At 32.5% G+C, this 19,188-nt stretch overlaps 1 protein-coding gene across 2 annotated transcripts in view; it reads left to right on the top strand.

Moving 5' to 3' along the window:
- Window positions 1–6,953: 6,953 nt before the first annotated feature.
- NRPD1B (nuclear RNA polymerase D1B) overlaps window positions 6,954–19,188 on the top strand; it is a 34,017-nt gene continuing 21,782 nt past the window's right edge. Inside the window, exons 1-8 of one of the 2 annotated variants that reach the window (XM_082867813.1) lie at window positions 6,954–7,152; window positions 8,022–8,148; window positions 8,843–8,969; window positions 9,087–9,202; window positions 9,550–9,603; window positions 13,868–14,035; window positions 17,234–17,392; window positions 17,492–17,647. In XM_082867813.1, coding sequence (XP_082723939.1) covers window positions 8,068–8,148; window positions 8,843–8,969; window positions 9,087–9,202; window positions 9,550–9,603; window positions 13,868–14,035; window positions 17,234–17,392; window positions 17,492–17,647 — 861 coding nt within the window. In that variant the 5' untranslated portion in view covers window positions 6,954–7,152; window positions 8,022–8,067. The remainder of the gene's footprint in view (window positions 7,153–8,021; window positions 8,149–8,842; window positions 8,970–9,086; window positions 9,203–9,549; window positions 9,604–13,867; window positions 14,036–17,233; window positions 17,393–17,491; window positions 17,648–19,188) is intronic. The other variant, XM_028233885.2, reaches the window with a different exon arrangement.

Here is a 19,188-nt window from a genome sequence, read left to right as displayed (position 1 = left end):
CTCTCCCTTTATTTTTTTTAATCTTTTTTAATGCATGATAATAGTCTTAAGAGAAGCACAAATAGACCGAAATTTTTTATTTTTTATGTGCTTAGATCGTACTTGTGTCTCTCTCTCTTTTTTTTTTTTTTTTGGCTGGCTGGCTTAGAAATGGCAGTCTTAAGAGAAGCACAAATAGACCAAAGTTATTTTTTTTATTTTTTGTTTTTCTCTATTTGTTTCTGCCTCAAAGTCCTGTTTTTACCTTCTCTATACCTTCTGTGTTGAAGATGCATTTATTGGAGATGAGTAAATGATTTTTGTTGGAGATGAGTAAATGATTTTTGTTGGGTTAATTACACCAGTAGTTCTTTAAGTTTGTCACCAATCTTGCTTTGATCATTTTTTTTTTTTTTGATTCAAATCTTGCTTTGATCGTTGATTTTTTAAATTTGGACAAATTGAGTATTCAAATTTTAAACATTGGACCAATGTGGTCCCATGACACAACTGCTGATGTTTTTTGTCTCTTTTTTTTGTTTTTAAATATATAAGAATAAAATAAATACTAACATATATGTTTGGGAACAGGCTAATTTAGTAACTTTTTGGCTATTTGGCTAAAAAGGTAGGTAAAAAAAACTTGTATGTTTGGGATGACTTTTTGGCTAATTACGAAAAGATGTGCAAAAAGTAGAGAGAAAAGAGAATCTTTGACTTTTTGGTATGGGTTGTTGGCTTTTTGGCTAATTTAGTAACTTTTTGACTAATTGGCTAAAATAGCCTCTTGCCAAACGAGGCCAGTATACGTATTTTTTAAAATAAGAAAATGTATTTTTGTGAGTTGGAGGAGTAGTTGGTGGGAGAGAATGGTCAAAGGTGGTGTTGGGGTTGCCGGAGAGATGAGGGGAGTGGGCAGAGGTTGTTATGTTTGTTTTTATAAAATTTTAGAACTTTTGAAAATTATAGTGCGTTTGGTTTGAGTTTTTGTGATTAAGTTTTTTGAAAATTGAATTTTTTTGTTTTCGTGTTTTTTTTTTTATTTTTAGTGAATATTTTTAAAATTGTAAACATTTTTTTTAAAACTTTTTTAGATGTACTTTACTTAGATATATCTATAAAAAAAAAAAGTGAAAAAATATTTTTAAAAATTAATAAATACATGAAAATATAAAAAATATACTGAATTCTCGTATTTTTATTTTTATTTTTGGTATTTAGTGAATTTTTAAAAGGTTTTTTTACATCTTTTTTATTTTTTAGATATATTTATGTTAGGTATGTCTAAAAAGTAAAAAAAAAAATTGCTTAAAATATTAAAAAAATTCAGTAAAAACAAAAAAATACAGAAAAAAAAAAAAAGAGTAAAATTTTTTAAAAAGTGTTTTTTGGAAAAATGTAACCAAGCAAATCTTAGCATCTATTTGGCAACAAAAACAGTTATCAAATGTATTTTCATTAATAATTTTCAAAAAACAGAAAATAAAAAAAGAAAACATGAGTTAACATTCAATATGTGGGCAAGTCTCAAGGAGAGGCATTTTTTAATATTTAAATAATACTTTATATTGGTTTGTATTGCAATTATAATGTTAAATCCATTTTTCTCTTCTATATGTGAAACTAAAAATTCAAGGAGGTTTGTTGCTTTGAGGAGTTTTTAGGGCAATTTTAATGTTACTCTTTATTTTTTTTTTATAGTTAAAGTATAAAAAATGTATCCTACTTGTTTTAGTTGACCATTTTCTTGTCGATGTGCTATAAGAGCATCTCTAATGGTGCTATATGACTTGCTATTGTTATATTTTGCCTTGAAGCTTCTAAATTTGTACTTCAATGATAAGGTATATGACTGGTTATATATTAGCTATAGGTAAATATTATGTCAAATATAACATTGGTTTTACCATTGGAGTGCAAATATAGCGCAAGTTTTAACATTGTGTCCAACCATTGAAGATGAGCATCCATAGAAAGGAGAGAGATACAAGGACTTTAGTTATACGTAAACCATAAATATGTATGTTCATATATAATATAGATATATTCAACTGTAGAGATAAAAAAATCCTAAAGCTTTTGTCCCAAAATATATTCAGAATTTCGAGATTTGGTGTGCTTTTTGGAGTTCAATAAGTTTGGCCACATATATGATTAAAATTTTAGTTTTGTGGTTTAAGCCTCCGTTGGCAAGTGGGTTGTTTTTTAATTTTTAAATTTTTTTATTATTTTAGTTTGGGCTAAAAAATTTAATTTGTGAAGAATTTTTTTATTTTTTTGACTTTTTTTTAGAGAATAATGTAATAATTATGAGTTTGATGTGATATTTTGTTTGTTGTGGATAAAATAGCCTATTTTATTTTTTACGGCTAAAATAACCAAAAAAACTCTTGCCAAAAATCCCAATTAGTTCTTGAATGTTATTATATATTTGTTTAAGAAAATGAATAACCGTAATGAAAAATCTGTTTAAGGGTTTTTGAAAATAGTGTAATTTAAGATTTTTATTTGTTTATTTGAATGTGCCTTAAAGAGTAATTTGGGAAAAAACGTAGGGTATATCGAAAGTAAATTATAACCCTAAATAATTTAATAGTGTATTGAAAAGTTGGACTGACTTAATAATTTTTTGAGTATAAATAGGATCTCTATGTGTTTTTTATGCCTGTGTTATCGAGGGCCTTTAAAAAATGAGTTCTTGTTAGGGAAAATTACCAAGAAGTCTTTTTTGAAAAATGTGTAGTCTATTTTGTCCCAACCTTTTGTTTATACCTAAAAGTCATATAACGTTATTATTCTTCTCGGTCTCTCTTCTTCTCTGCCTCTTTTGCTCTTTGTGATTTCCGGTGATCGTTGACGGGTAACCATATATTGCTTCTTCTCTTTCTCTTTCCGATATATAGTAATCGACAACCGATGACTACCATCGATTGGGATTCACCGGCAACCACCGATTGCTGACTCCTTACTTCGTCCTCACCGATGGTAAAGAAAATATGTTTCCGACGAAGAATATGAGTAGATCTACTTAGATTTGATGTAGATCTACATAAGATCTGAGTAAATCTACATCAGATTTGGCTAGATCTAAACAAAAAATAGTTGCCGAAGTACAATCATCTCTATATCCACCCTTTTACTTCGATCTCTTATTTTTTCTACATTTTTTCTACTATAAACTTCTCTTTTTCTATTCTAATGGAGAAAATTTTCAAGTTCTGAACAAGTTGTTTTCGAGTTTTAGTTACAGGCGGTGAAAATTGTAAAATTTAGCAGTTTCAAATATTTTTTCTTGTGCTGGAATGAATCATGGTTTAAAATTGTAAAATTTTACAGTTTCAATTTTTTTTGGTATTGGAATGAATCATGGTATAAAACTGTAAAATTTTACAGTTTCATAATGTTTTTCAGTTTGATTAATAAGGATAAATACTTAATAGATTTTTGCTTTGAAACTGTAACATTTTACAGTTTGAAAACTTTCTTTTAAGTTTGATCAATATTAGAGATTATTTACTTAAACCTTACAAAAATTGAAAAATAGCATATGTTTTTCTCATTGTTGCTGTTTTTTGTCGTTTCATTTTTTTTTTCTTTTAGTTTATCAATATTTAACACATTTTGCTATGTGTTTTTGCTATAATTTCTCAATTTATTTATTTTTTTATTTTTATTTTTTCCCGACAATATTCTAAACACTTCGGTGAGTCTCCAATGATATTCTTAACGTCTAGTGAAAGTTCTGAACATTCCGACGACTTCCATTAACATTCTTAACACTCCGGTGAACTTCCGGCGACTTCCCGGTGATGTTGAACATTCTAACGAGTCTCCGGTGACCGCTTAACGGAAGTCCGAAGGTAGTAAGATGTAAATTTAAAAAAAAAAATTAAATTTTTTGGTAACAATTAAAAATATATAGGATTAATTGGTGTAAATGTTTTCTTTGAGAATTAGATTGATCTTAAACTTTTTATAAAAGACTTATTGGTAAGTTCCCATTTTTAAAATTAGGTTTGACCATTGGGGCCATTGGATAAATGTTCCTTTCAGGACGTTGGAGGAGTTTATTTTTGCTTTACATTTTGACAACTTTCTAAGTAGGTGGACCAGTGGCGACTCTAGAAATTTTTGTTAGTGGTGTCAATAAAAAACTTAAATACCATATATTTTATAGAAAATTCACATTAATCATTATATCACCTATGGAGAAAAAAATCAACAAATTAATTTAAATTCTAAAATTATAAACAAAAATATTTCAATATATTGATACTATTGTTTAAGCAAAAAGACATGCTAATATCTAATATGGGTTCAAAATTGGTGGGTTCAAAAGAGTATGACTTAAAACTATGGGTTCAAAATTGTATTTTAGTGGGTTCAATTACTAATTTTTTTCCTAAAATATAATATTTATATAATAAATAAATAAATAAATTCAGCCAGGAGATTTGGGTGACACCCCTGACCAAGCCTTGGAGCCGCCCCTGCTTTGGACAACAATTTTGTTTGCTACATTTTTAGCCTTGTATCTTAAAATTTCAAAGACTTTAAAAGAGGAAAAAAATATTGAGGTATCAAATATGGCCAAAGACTAAGGGTTGTTTTAAGAATCGGTTATTTTAATTGATTTTTTTTTTTTTTTTTTTTTAAAAAAGATATTTTAAAAAGTATAGAGAATATATATTTTTTTTAGTGATTTTTTTAACTATTTTAGCTTATTGCCAAAACAAGCTTAAGGGTGATCGGCAGATGAGGCTGTCGCCAGTGTATGTGGCCAAAGGTCATGGTAAGGAGTGGTGGATGGAAGAATAAGGCCAAGTTTGGCATCCTTAAAATAATCCATTTTTTTATCTTTTTATTTTTTTCCATCACATCACCTCTCTACTTTTCTGCATATATTTTCGTAAAAAGACAAAAAGTGCACTTATTTAGATCATCCCAAACACCCCTTAAACGAAAATTTATTATTATTTTTTGTACATCAGGAATTAATGAAATTATTTTCAAATAAAATGAAAGTCTTTTTATATTTGACAAATTTTTTAAAAAATAAACAAAATATTTACATTTTTTTAAAATAAAGACCGTTATCAAACATAATTTTGTTTATAATTTTCAAACTTGAAATAAAAAAATGAAATAAACATAACCTAAGGTTTTGTTTGGAAAGTGAGTTAACTTTTTAGCTGCTAAAAATTTCGTACGGGTTGGGTTTTTTTTAAAAAAAAAAAAAATTTGTGAGGAAAAAAAAAATGATTATGATTTGAATATGAAATTTTATCTTATTAATTTTTTAATCTATTTAAAATTTTTATGACTATTTTAACATTTTAATCTCTCAACCCAATATGTCAAGAGAGGGCTAAATACCCAAGTTAGGGCATCCACAATGGGATAGCCAAAATTGTTTGTTAAAGCCTGTATTATATGACAAAAAGTGATAAAAGTGTGGCCAAAAAATGTTTGTTAAGATGTGTTAAGAGTTTGTTAATTTTAGAGAGTGAGTGGTGGTGCAATGGATGTGTTAAGGGGTGTGTTAAATATATATATATATGTGTGTATATAATAAATAAAATAAATAAATAATTTAGTTTAATAAAAAAATTGAAGCCCAAAATTAAATTTCAAGTCAAAAAAAAAAAAAATCCCAACATGTAAAAAAAATAAAATAAAATCCGTTGACCGGGTCAACCCGGAAGACAAAAATACGCGTCCATTTGCTAGCTAAAACACTAGCCGCAATTAACAAATAACTTAACAAACTGACGCTAACAAAACTCACTAACACACACACTAACACCTCCATTGCAGCCCCAAACACACACCACTGCTAGCCAAAACTTGGCAACTGACACTAATAAACACGTTAGTGTATCCATCATGGATGCTGTTAGGAGTCAAGCTACAGTTGTGCCATGAGGCAGCCCATAAAATTCCTTATGCCTCGCTTGAGAATATGCTAATTTAGTAATTTTTTTGCTATTTGACTAAAATATTCGCTAAAAAAAATTATTATGTTTGTGATGACTTTTTGGTTTTTTAAGAAAAGATGTGCAAAAAGTAGAGAGAAAATAAAATATTTGACTTTTTGGTATGAGTTGTTGACTTTTTGACTAATTTAGTAATTTTTTGACTTTTTAACTAAAAGAGAGGGTTCCCAAACGAGACCTTAGCCATGCTGTAGACAATTTTTTTTGAACAACAGTACGGTAGGCAATTTGAAATGGTACAAATTAATGGTTTTATAAAAAAACTATTTATTAAAATAGCGTATGCTCAAAGTGAGTAATTAAAGAAAAGCCTTTGACATAAAATTTTAAAAAATTCCACTAAAGGGAAAAAAAAAATGCATATTTTCACTTTTCAAAAAACACTTTTCAGAAAATTATACTTTCTTATATTCCGTATTTTTTTATTTTTACTGAATTTTTTTAATATTTTAAGTAATTTTTTTTACTTTTTAGACACATCTAATATAAATACACAAAAAAAGTAAAAGAATTGTAAAAAAAATCTTTTAAAAATTCATTAAATACCAAAAATATAAAAAAATACAAGAATTCAATACATTTTTTTATATTTTTATGTATTTATTAATTTTTTAAAATATTTTTTCACAATTTTTTTACTTTTTAGATATATCTAAGTAAGGTGTATCTAAAAAAGTAAAAAAAAATGTTTAAAATTTTAAAAATATTCACTAAAATCAAAAAAACCTGAAAATCAAAAAAGTCAATTTTGAAAAAACTTAATCCAAAAAATTCAAATCAAACACGCTGAATTTTTTTAGTCTTTACCAAACTGAGCATTAAAGTGAACTCAAGTCAATAGTTAAGTTAACCACAGGGGCATAAGGGTAACCAGAGTTTGGATTCTTTCCAAAATTTGTATAATAAAATTCCAACTTTACCCTCTCAAAACACATCTAAAGTGTAAACAACTATGCTGCCGGCGACCCAATTCGGTACTTTCACAGTTCATCACACTTTCTTCCCTTCACCAAAAACAAGACCACTACCAATCGCACTCACCGCATGCACGGACTCATCAAAACAAACACCCATTTTACTCTCTCTCTCTCTCTCTCTCTCTCTCTCTACAGGTACAGCTCCGAGGTTCTGAAGAGGAGAGAGTCACTCTTTCTCTATCTACACTCTCTCTACTACGGTAATGGTCGCCAAGTTTCGTTTTTTCTCGCATTTTTAATTTTTTTTTTGTGTGCATTTTGGGCATTTTTTTGGAGCTAGGGTTTTAGTGTTGTGTAGATTCTGGGTTGTGATTACTGGTTTCTTACTCGCATTCAGTCTATGAATACATAGACGTGTATCCAAGTCGCGAAATTAGGGTTTGGACTTGGTGATTTTATGTTTGCATTCACTAATTTATTCGCTGAATTAGGGATTTTATTTTAACTGGGTAATATTGTTTGTTTCTATATTTGGTTTCTGGGTTGGTTTCTGAATCTTTAATTTATAGTACATTCATTTGCCGAAACTAGGGTTTAAAGAGCTACTTCATCATGTGCTTTGGTCACAATGTGGTGCGTTTGTTGCTGAGAAAATGTGGGAAAAGTAGAATAAATTTTCATTTTTTTGGACCAAAGGATATGAAAACCTCTGCGGAAACGAACCTTGCGGGTCTATTCAGCTTGCTGTGTTTTTTGTTTTGAAAAAATTTCAAAGAGGATAACTCCAAAAAAAAAAAAAAAAAAAAAAAAAAAAAAACCCCTTATTTTTCGGCTATCAAACAGAGGGTTTGGAAATCTGCGTTAAGTAGGGTGCTTCTTTTGGGAATTTAATTGTAGTAGAGCTGAGGCTTGAAGAGTAATGAGATTTGTTGTTGTGCTTATGTTATTATATGAACCAGAATCACGCAGATTTACAGATGAATTTCTTCTGTATTTGTAACTGTTTTTTCTTGCTTTGTTAATTGCAATGCAAGTGAAAACTTCATTTTAAGCAAACCAGTTCGAACCCCCTTTTTTGTTAAATTTCCCCCCAATTTCATGTAGTTTTGTTGTTTCTTATTTGTGGCAGGCATTCGATTTGAGTTTTTGTTTATGATAGGCATGCTGTAAAAGAGATGGAAGAAAGTCCCTCATCAACAGTTTGGGGTGGGAAGATAACTGGAATCAAGTTTGGTTTGGCTACTTGTCAGGAAATTGTAAGCATAATCTATTTTTTGGCGTTATTTGTTCAGCTTGCATAATTCAGTTTATAAAAGGGGTTAGTGGAATTGTTTGATTGTCACTAGGGATTTTGAAACTTTTTTTTTTGCTTCTTTTCTTTTTGGTTTGAATAAAGAATTCCTATCTTATCCTGTTTTTGAAACTCATGTTGTTAGGGTGGGGCTTGGTAATGCCCTGTTTTCTGTCTATCCATGTTTTTGTTCTTTTGTCTTTGTTTTTGCATAAAACAAAATAAAAAACAATATTTGTTTCATCATACATGTGTTTTTAAAATATAAAACGAGATTAAGAAACCATGTTCAGTGAGTGGAGGGAGGAGGTAGTGGTCTGAGGGATGACGCAGGGGATAGGGAATGAAAACTTGTTTTGAAAGTAATATTTTTTCTTCAGATTTCGAAATTGAAAATTGTTGCCTTTTTTTTGGAAACTAAAACAGTTCTCAGATGTGTTTTTTCATTTATAGTTTTAAAAATTCTTAAAAAAAAAAACTGGGCCCTAGAAGATTTGAGTCCTAATATTGTTCCAGACTATTTTAGATCTTGTGATGGATGTAAACCTCCTTCTGAACAAATTGTCCTACAATTTGCATTTGATTAAGTGCAACTTTGGATCTTGTGGCCATTCTGGTTGAATAAGTTGGTATGATTCCTTTTATTTATTTTTTGTTAGTGCACATCATCCAATAGTGATTTCCCTATAAGCCATGCTAGTCAGCTTTCAAATCCGTTCCTTGGTTTGCCGCTTGAATCTGGAAAATGTGAATCATGTGGTGCTGCGGAACCCGGGACATGCGAAGGTATTTTTCATGTTTTAATCCTTTTTATTTTCTGATTACACTGAGAAGTTTGAATGGTCATGACCGCTGGACACATTGAAATATTGCTAAAGTTTTGTTCATTTTTTTACCTTTCAGGTCACTTTGGGTATATAGAATTACCAATTCCAGTATATCATCCTTCCCATGTGAGCGAACTAAAGCGGTTGTTGAGCCTGGTTTGCTTTAAGTGCTTGAAGTTGAGAAGTGGGAAGGTAATGGATATGTTTATAGAAGGCTCCACGTAAAATCTATTTGTCATAAGTAATTAAATTCTTTTGCTTTCTTGATTGAGAGGGTAGCAGATTATTATGTTGTGTTATGGCAAGAATTTGAAGCTCTCAGTGATTATAGATCATTTTGCCATAATATATCCTATATTTGATTATTTAATAAAGGAAGTTGGTAGACATTTGAGTGTGGTCACATATGTGGTGGCCCTTTGAGTTTCAAATTCTTTATATATCTCACTAATCCATCTAGAATTTTTCTCCCGTGCTGGTCATGCTTTAATCCCTTGTATTCGATATGATTTTGCTCATTGGGTTTTTTTCACTTTCAGTTTCAGGTCAAGAACATTGGTATACTTGAAAGGGCTTTGACCTCATGTTGTGAGGTGAGCATTGAATTATCAAGTGATTGCTTTGAAAGTTATGTGTTTATATTGTTTGAAATGTGTAATATGTGTGCTTATTTGGTCTTACAATATCATATTTTTTTTTTGTTTCTCACCAAATCTCACCATTTTTAGTAAGAAATGAAGCCTATAAAATAAGATAGTTCACTTTCTCACAATTTCTTATCATTTCTCACCTAACTTATAAATCAAACATGAGAAAAGTTTTATCTTTCTCTTCATTTCTTATCATTTCTCAGCAATTCAGACAATCCAAATGGAGCTTAAAACCTTTCACGAAGAATTCAAATTGAATATGCCTTTTTAGCGAGTTAATACACCTTTAGTTGATTGATCCTTTTTTTTAAGAGAATGATGCATCCATGTAATTAACTTATGGTCACATGATGGGTTCTTTTTTGACCTTTTCCATTAATCATCCTTAGATGATAACGACATCCCTGTTTTGCTTCTTGTTACGTATTTTGGTTAATTCATTTGCTCATATGACCTCATTGAAGAAGGAGCCATTTTCGTTGTTACTATTCTGTACTGTTAGATAAAATAAGGGTTGCTTGTCTAGGTCTTGACCTTGGTATCAGTCCATAATGATCAAAGTTGAATTGTGAACCTATTAATGAAGCAAATGCACTGAAGCTGCAAATAGTACCATAGAGAAGGGTCCATACTTGAGATAGGATATGTAGATATGAAAAAGAAATCTTAAATATGCAATATCTTTCATGAAAAGATGAGAAGGATCATCCAACTTGTGTTCAAGACTGTTGACATCGTCCATGAGGGTGGAGGGGGTGTACAGTAGCGAGTGAAGGTCACATAAAGGGGGAGAAATCTTCAACATTACCTCCAACTATTGGGGTTTGATGGCCCTAGGTTGGCTTTGATAGTTTCAAGAGCCTCAAAACCCAGGAGAGGCAAGGTTTTTCTTAGAAGGTTTGGTGGTCAAAAATGGTTGGAGTGTAGGAGTTTTGTTTAGGTTGTTAATTAGAGGTGGGAGATTTTGCGACTAAGGGTAGGCAAATTCTTTGTATCCCACAATTAGATTTTGATAATGGGTGGTAAGGTGATAAGGGAGTTCGACCTAAAAGGGGGGTTGAAGAGGTCATTATGAAAAGTCTTATGTAGGTAGGGGTGCAACTCGGGAGGTCTTAACCTGAGCAACCGATGGCCAACCCAAATTTTTAGAGCTTGGGCAACATTTTTTTCAACTTGGTGCAGGCTTGGGTAGCAATTTAGAAGTCCGAATTAACTTTGGGTTGGGCTTGGGCTTGGTTAGAGGCTTTGGACAGCCCGAAACCCAAATTTGATATTTGATTATATAAAAAAGTTAAATATATCCAAGGGGTTGGCTTGGTGGCAAGGTCTTGGGGGTGTGCTCCCTCCTAAGCTCAAGGATCGAAACTTTTTAGGTGCTAACAACTTCTTGGGGCCATTGGATTGGAGGAAATCTCTTGAATTAATTGTGGTGCACTTGTGGGAAACTCCTTGCCAAGGGCCTGTGCATCCTTGAGGATTAATCGGATTTTTTTCGGACACCCCAGTGCCAATCAAAAAAAAAAAAGAAGAAGAAGCTAAATATATCCATTAATTATTAGCCGCTAGGGCTATTAATTTGGACCGTTTGATCTATATCTTATATACTACGTTACAACAGTCATTAGTCTCAAACAAACCCTATTTCTAGTGAGGCTCATAGTGGCGGAGAGGGATAACCTCTTGATTCTTTCCTCTCGCCTCTCAATTTCTTGGCAATGGCAATGGCAAATGTTGAGGTAGTAGTGATGCCATAGCAGACGTGACATCATCATAGAGGCGACATCACTGCAACATGCCACCGCAATTGCCTCTTCGATAGTTGTTTGTGACACCACCACATCGATTCCATCACTATCTCTTGGGCTCTCTCTCGAAAGAATGAGAAAAAATCCAAGCTTTGTGGAACCAAGCCGAATCATGAAAACGCGGTTCGGTTCAGAACCACGATTATTATAAATTTTGTCTACGTTCAAAATATGACCAGAACATGCTCAAACATCAAATTAAAAAAGAAAAATGAATTTTTTTTTAGAAAAATATTCTTATATTTATCCTTGCAAATTTTTTTAAGCAAAAAAAAAAAAAAAAAAAGGCTCAAACATCAAATGCCATTATTTTACAAACACTAATTGTTTAACTGATCGTTTTGAACTAGTTCTACAATTATACATGAGCAAACTTGCAAGTGTAGAAGCTTAACAGCTTATGAATATATATAGGCACTAATAAGGTACTCAAGTATCTACAGTAAATAACAAATTATATATATATATGTATATATCTGAACGGTCCGTTCCGGTTTGGTTCCAAACCGGAATAATAACTGTAAAATCACGGACCAAACATAAAATATGTTTTGCCTATATTAAAAACCAAGACCGAATCGTGCTCTGAGAAAACCAAACCAAACCTAACAGTGAGGTTTGTTCTGGATCAAACCAATTTTCATTTTTTTTTTTGGTTTTTGTGCTCAGCTCTACTTCTCTGGGTGGAGATGGTACTGAGAGTGGAGTTTTGAAGCTCTAAGGTAGAGTTCATATGGGGAGTAGAAGGAAGAAGTCTTGGTGTTTGGTTCCTTTGTTTATCATGTGGATTATTTGGAGGGAGGAATATTTGAACTTCTGCTGGTATAGAAGTTTCTTTTTTGAGGTTGTAGAGTAAAGTTTTTTCTATCTTGATTAGTTGGTTACCCAGGACCATTGACTTCTGGGACAAGTCAGTCTCAAATTTTGGATATTGTAAAGATCTTGGAATAAATTTTTGGTGTATAGCTTCTTATACCTTATAAGTGGGTGGCAGCCCCTTGGTGCCTTAATAGAGTACCTAAATTATAAAGAAAAAGAAAAGAGAAAGGCATAGGATATGTATCGGCTTCTCCGTTGCTTCCCAGAAGAGTTATTGGCTTAACAATGGAAAAGCACTTTTTGGACCTACCCATCCCAGGAGACAATGCAAGAATTTATCATCCAATGATAATATGGCAAGCAGCTAATATAATCAATATGCTTGTTTTAGTTAAAGATGATCCGGAAAAAACTTGTATTGTTGATAGTGAATCCTCTGATTGCTTGGAAGCACACTTCTTATCCGTGAAGATCCTCTCATGTTTCTCATCCTCCATTTCATCCAAACAGTCGAAAATAATTTCCATTTCATTCATAAACTTGCCACTGCTACCACTTAAAAATAAGGAAAGCTGCTTCGTTTATAGGTGTAATTCAAGCCTCCCTTCTGGCATAAGGAATGAGTGGCCATGGTGAGCAGGATGGCAAAGGAAATGGTGCATGATATATGCATTTAAAACTTACTAAGCAGTGGTTGCTTTCACTTTTCGTTGTCAAAGTATAAATATAAAATTTTTAGTCATCTCTTTGTCCATTTTATGCACTTATATCATGTTCTTTTGGGGAAGAATTGCTGGTGAATGCAAATGTGTTGATTTACGTGATGGTGTCCTCTGTACTCAAAGTTCTGTATATGATTGCATAAATTATGTTGTGCTATAATGACGTGCGAAGGTCAAATTTAAGTATCTGTTTTGACTTTTGTGAGTGTATGCATGTATATTTGGTGAGAGCTAATTTTGATTCCTGCCTTGGACTTTATTTGCTTGTCAAAAAATTTTAAGGGAAACCTCTGTTTGAAGAATTTGATATTTTTTCCATCTTTTCTTGCTAATTTTTTTGATAAAGTGAAAATATTCTCCTAATATTGTGGGAAGGGCTTAATTTTCTTTCTGCTTCTTTTTCTTCACTATCTCTTTCTGTTAGTTGCTGTCTTTTCCATATGCAATAGTCGAGTAATGAGCAGTGAGTGAATAGTAATTTGTCTCATTAATATGAATTAATTAACCTTTAATTATGAAGGCAATCAAACCAAGCAGTTGACTAAAGTAAAATTTGTTTAAAATACTTTATGCTAATGAGGAAGGGATAATCACATGATCTAGTCAATGTCATTGTTTGGAACTTAATAAAACCTTTAAGCAGAAGTAATCTTTTGGATTCTGTATTTAAATGGTACCATTTGAAAGCCTCATTTATAAAATTCTTACTTGTATATATATATAAAAAATCCTTTGTGAAGAAGTAATCTTTTCGATCCTGAAGTCAAATGGTACCATTTGAAAACAAGGCGAGGGAAAATTGTGCAATGTGGTGGTTTTACTTTTAACACGTGTTTGTTTTATTTCCTTTTAATTTTGTAGGAGGCTGCTCAAATTTCTATCCACGAGGCTAAAACAGATGATGGAGCATGTTACTTGGAGTTGAAACTACCATCTAAGTCGAGATACCGAGATGGCTGCTGGAATTTTTTAGAAAGATATGGTTACAGATATGGTGATAACTATTGCCGACCTCTTCTTGCTTCTGAGGTTTGGCTTTGTTGTTGTTATTTCCAATTAACCTTCATACTTGTTGCAGTGTTCATTGGTGGCCTACTTTCTTCCTTTTTCTTTTTAAGGATCGTTTATCTTTCTTTTTTGTTTTGGTTTTTTGAGTTTTATTCAGTCTTATTTGTAACTTTACGTTCCTAGTCTTGTTTTAGGCTCACTTTAGTGCTTTTCACACTTGCTGAACATGTATTATTGTATTCTTCTCGAATTATTTGTTGTTGCTGTGGTGGTCGTTCGTTAAATTGTGGGCAATATTTAAAGGTCTTCTGCTGGCTGAGAATTTTTGATCTTGGCAATGTGATTGTTGATACTGACTTGGAGTCCATAATTTCACTAATCAGTCATGAGCTATGTTACATGGATTCTTCAAAATAAATCAAGTGCTCATGTTGGACACTTGATACCTAGATGAAGGTATGTGATGTGTCCGATACTTTAGCGATCATATCCATCAATTAATTTTGTTTTGTAATTGTAATGAATATTTTTATTTTATGTATTTTTGTTGCATATTTGCTAGCTATAAAATGAGTAAGGTGCATTTTTTGACGCACTATGATGTTCAAATTAGATTAAGAATAGAAAAAAGATGATAATTTTTTGTTGTGTTCATATGTCCTTCAGTTAGAGATTTGGTGGGTATTCTAGATATGCACCTGCAACAGACATTCGTACCCCAAGTTAATGTAACATTGCTCTTGAGGATCTATATTTTCACCCTATGTCGATGTTAAATCTCAGCTTTGCTTAGCTGCGTACTGCAAATTAGAGATGTATAATACAAGATCGTGTTGCCAATCAGAGTTTCTGGTGTGATGTTGTGTAAGGACCTCTCTGTTGGCCTGCAGGTAGAAGCTTCATGCCTATATGCTGCAGGTTTTATGCATAGGTTGGTGGTTTTAAGTTTCTTCTTAGCATTTTGCCCTGTTGTAACCTGAGGTAAAAAGGGGCAAAGCTGGAAAAATCTCAGGCATATTGCTACTTCTAGTTTTAGGGAAATGTTTCTACTACTATTTCAAAACTCCTTTTGACGTGAAGACAACAACAATTTGATGATCGTAAGTTTTTCGGAAGTATGCAGATGGAGAGATGGCAGGAAAGGTGTAGGGATAGGGATTCTGTTAAACATTAAATCAGAGAGAAAATACTTGGCATGCACCACTTTTCCTGATTGCTGCAGTCTGCAGAACCTCTGATTATGTATATTTTCAATAGGCAAGTTGAATACTTGTCAAAACTTACCATGGACTTCCCAGAGACCCCTCCTCTATTTATTAATTTTAAATTTTTGTTTAGAGATATGAGAGCAGTGCGCGATTTTTATTGAGTTTTTGTTTGCTTGTTTTTCATTTCTTGGAGGACTCCTTGTTCTCCTTCTCTTTTTTACTTTTGTGTGTGTGTGTGTGTTTCATAGAAGTTATTTTGTGCCGATAAAAAAGAAGAAGAAAAAGACAGTTTGTTTGCTTTGAACTTTGATAGTCAATTCTTTTTATAGATATGTATGCATTTTGGTGATCATATGAGAATTTAGGTGTGTTAAGGAATAAATAATGAAGTTATCCGTCACTTTAACAACTCTTTATAAAAACTTAAGCTTTTAGATGAGAGAGTGGTGAGCAATTTAATAAAGTATACAAGGTAATAGAGTAGACAAGGTCCTATGCTAAAATCTCATTGCCTACATGCTGAACACTTCTAGTGTTTGTACCTCTCAGAAATAAAATGTTAAGTTACTCGTCGCTCCAAGATCTTAATATTTTAGATAATATGGTGGTCATCATTTTAGTAAGGTGTTTGAACCATTAGTCTCATGTCAGTAGCTTCTGTTTTCTCGGTCTAATATTTGATTTTGTAATTTCCCTTTATATGGTGAATAAGAAGAACAGCATATGGGCTTCTATTCATAATAATGTATTTATATGCGTGTATATATAGGGAAAGCAACAACCATATCGGCTCGAACATGAGCACAGGGGTTTTGGGGACTCGTAGAAACAACATCTTGATCTATTGGCTTAAACTCTTGAAGTTTGAACTTATTGTGTGATATTGTTAACTGTTTCTGTTTCTAATAGATCCCAGATGCTCCCAAACCCCGTCCCCACTTGCACCCGCAATTTTTTTCCTAAAGAAGATTGTATCTTTTTATTCAATTGTGTTCTTTGATTATTCATTTTCATTTTGAAATTCTAAAATTCTTGGCTTTGGCCTATTGTGTAAGTATTGTAGTTTGAAGTCTTTAATGGGCTCTTCTAAAGTCAGGAAAATTGAATTGTTGATTTAATCAAATGATGTGGAATGTAAGATGATGAAGTAGAACATAAGAGGGATTCACCAATGGCAACCTCCTTGAGAAAGGGTTTGGTGGATTACTTTTTCATTTTTGAGATTCTTAATTTGGAGATGAAATGGATAAATTTCATAATTATGTCTGGGGTTTATTGTAGCAAGGGGTTCAATTGCATAAATAGGAAACACTCAACCTCAGTTTGTAGAATACTGGTTATCAAAGCCACCAAATCATGCTTAGTACTTGATCAGTTCATTAGTAAAAATGCCATTGTATTGTGAACAAACATGCTTTTTGTGAATTGAATTGCATTGGCAAAGGGCATCGTTTTGTGTTCTTCTGAAATGATGCATATTAGATCCTAAGGTTTAGGCTGTTAAATTCGCCTTAATCATTTCTGGGGTCTATTCATTGACATATCACTCATTGGGTTTTCTGGATAGATTTTTTTATTTAATGAAATTTTAAGATGTATTCTTTTTTCTTCTGCATTTTCTGACAAAGGTGGTATATGCTTCTGGAAACAATGGTGTTGCGCTGCTCTCTTTCCCTTTACAGAACTTTTTTAACCAGTGCTGTGGTTATAATTGGCTAGAGCATAGGATGCATTCAGTTTACAAAAAATTGATTTATACTAATATGGCTGTGATTTCTGAAATCTTGTGTTCAAGCTTATTGCTATCTCAGAAATGATGTTGTTTGTTTTTATTCAGTTATCTTGTTTTATTTAGTGGGATTTTGGAATCACAGGTGCCCTTCGTGTTGTTTGCCATAATTTCTGGTTTATAAATTGCTCATAAATGCATGGAACTTTTTTCGTCCTGTTTAATATTGTTTGCCTTCTTTTAATTTAATTTTTCTTTTTCTTTTTTTACAAAAATGACCAGGTGATGATAATTCTGAAAAAATTACCTTCTGAGACTAAGAAGAAGCTTGCTGGGAAAGGTTACTTCCCTCAAGATGGCTATATCTTGCAATATCTACCAGTCCCTCCAAACTGCTTGTCTGTGCCAGATGTGTCTGATGGAATTACTGTCATGTCTTCGGTTAGGCATTCTTGCTATCTGATTTCATGGCCTAACTCTTCTGTTTTTTATGAGTTGCATTGAAATAATTTTTATTTTCATATTGCTTTCCAATTCCAGGATCTTTCTATCACAATGCTTAAGAAAATTCTGAAGCAAGTTGAGATTATCAAAAGTTCTAGGTCTGGGACACCAAATTTTGAATCACATGAAGTTGAAGCGAATGATTTGCAAGCAGCAGTTGCACAGTACCTTCAAGTCAGGGGTACTGCCAAGGTACTTAAATTCCTTGACATGGTCTTGTTTTTTACTGGGGTACTGAAGTAAGTGAAAGAGGCTGCAGCCAGAGCCCCTTAATTATTTATTCCCAACATAAAAAATGAAGAAGAGAAAAAAAAAAAAAGAACCTGTAATGAGGGTTTGAGATTTAGCATGTGAAACTTCCTCTGTAGCAGTCTGGGACTTGTCTTTGTCTGAATTACTATGTCAGCTTTGGCTGTAGCCCAGTGTAGTGACAGATGCAGGAATGATGCTTAGGCAATGCACATGAGATGATTCAGTTCAAGTTAATACCAGTGTTGTAAAAGGCGAAGTAGGTGCAGTGAGGTGCAGCTTGTGCAACTTGTACAAGCCCAGGCGAGGCGCATTCAAAGAGACGCAGTGAGGTGCGCACCTTAAGCGCTTAAGACGCAAGGCGCAAAAAAAGCGGACTTTATTATTATTTTTCTCTTCTTTCTTCATTTTTTTCTTCTCTTGTTCTCCTCTTCTTTTTTTCTTCTTCTTCTCCAGTTGCTGGGTTTGATTTCCACCCCCCTGTTTCTTCGTTTCTTCTTCTCCAGGTGCTTTTATTTTATTTTTTCTTCTTTCTTCCTTTTGTCTTCTCTCTTTTTTATCTTCTTTTCTTCCCCTTCCAGATTGCAGTTTGCTTCTCTTCTCCTTCATCTTCTCTGATTTTCTGCCCCGGTTTCCTCGTCTTTTCTTCTGGTTTACTGCTATCTTTCAAAGATGTTCCAAATTATCTTCAGCCCCTTGCTGCACTGTCAAGATAAACTTCTCCTCTTCTTTTTTGTTTGTCCTACTTCGTTTTAGTGGTTGTAAGTTTTGAATTCTCTATTTTGTTTATGTTGATGTCCAAATTATTAGTCTATGTTTATTTATCTATTTTTTATTGAAAGGTGTGCCTCGCTTCAATGAAGCATGCGCCTCGCTTTGCGCCTAAGCGCCAAGAAACCTTCGGTGCCTTGGTGCACCTTGAGCCTTTAAAAACACTGGTTAATACCAAACATCTAACAAAGCCCACATTTATCTAATCAAATTTGTGTACAATCTTCGCACAAACTATGTCTATAATTAAATTTACATGCAGCTTACAGTGCCTCAATGGTGACATTTTCTGACTCCAAACTAACAAAATTTAGAATGGCTCAAGAATTTATAGAACTTACTGATCAAAGATCAAGTTCAGAAGCTTCCTGGGTAATCAATCTATTGGGGTAAAATTGAAACAAGTATTTGTGTACAGTATGTGAGCTTTTACAACACAAGCACTATTTGAAGTTATCCCATGTTGAATATACAAATTACTTTTAGTGCCATAATGCTATGATGATTACATCTATGTACCATGTTTTGTTTACCATTTCGTGTGACACCACTGTATTAATTTAATAGATCTCATCAATCATGTCTGTTGCTAATTCAAAGGAAGTTTGGCTGACCCTTAGTGGGGGCACTTTATTGCTTTGAGGATTTGAGAGAAAAACTAATTAAAAATTATACAGAATTATCTGAGAATGATGATCCATTTTATGTACATT

Source organism: Camellia sinensis, chromosome 5, assembly GCF_055761805.1.
Source record: "Camellia sinensis isolate YWXY chromosome 5, ASM5576180v1, whole genome shotgun sequence".
Taxonomy (NCBI): domain Eukaryota; kingdom Viridiplantae; phylum Streptophyta; class Magnoliopsida; order Ericales; family Theaceae; genus Camellia; species Camellia sinensis.
This window is presented reverse-complemented; position numbering and strand designations above follow the sequence as displayed.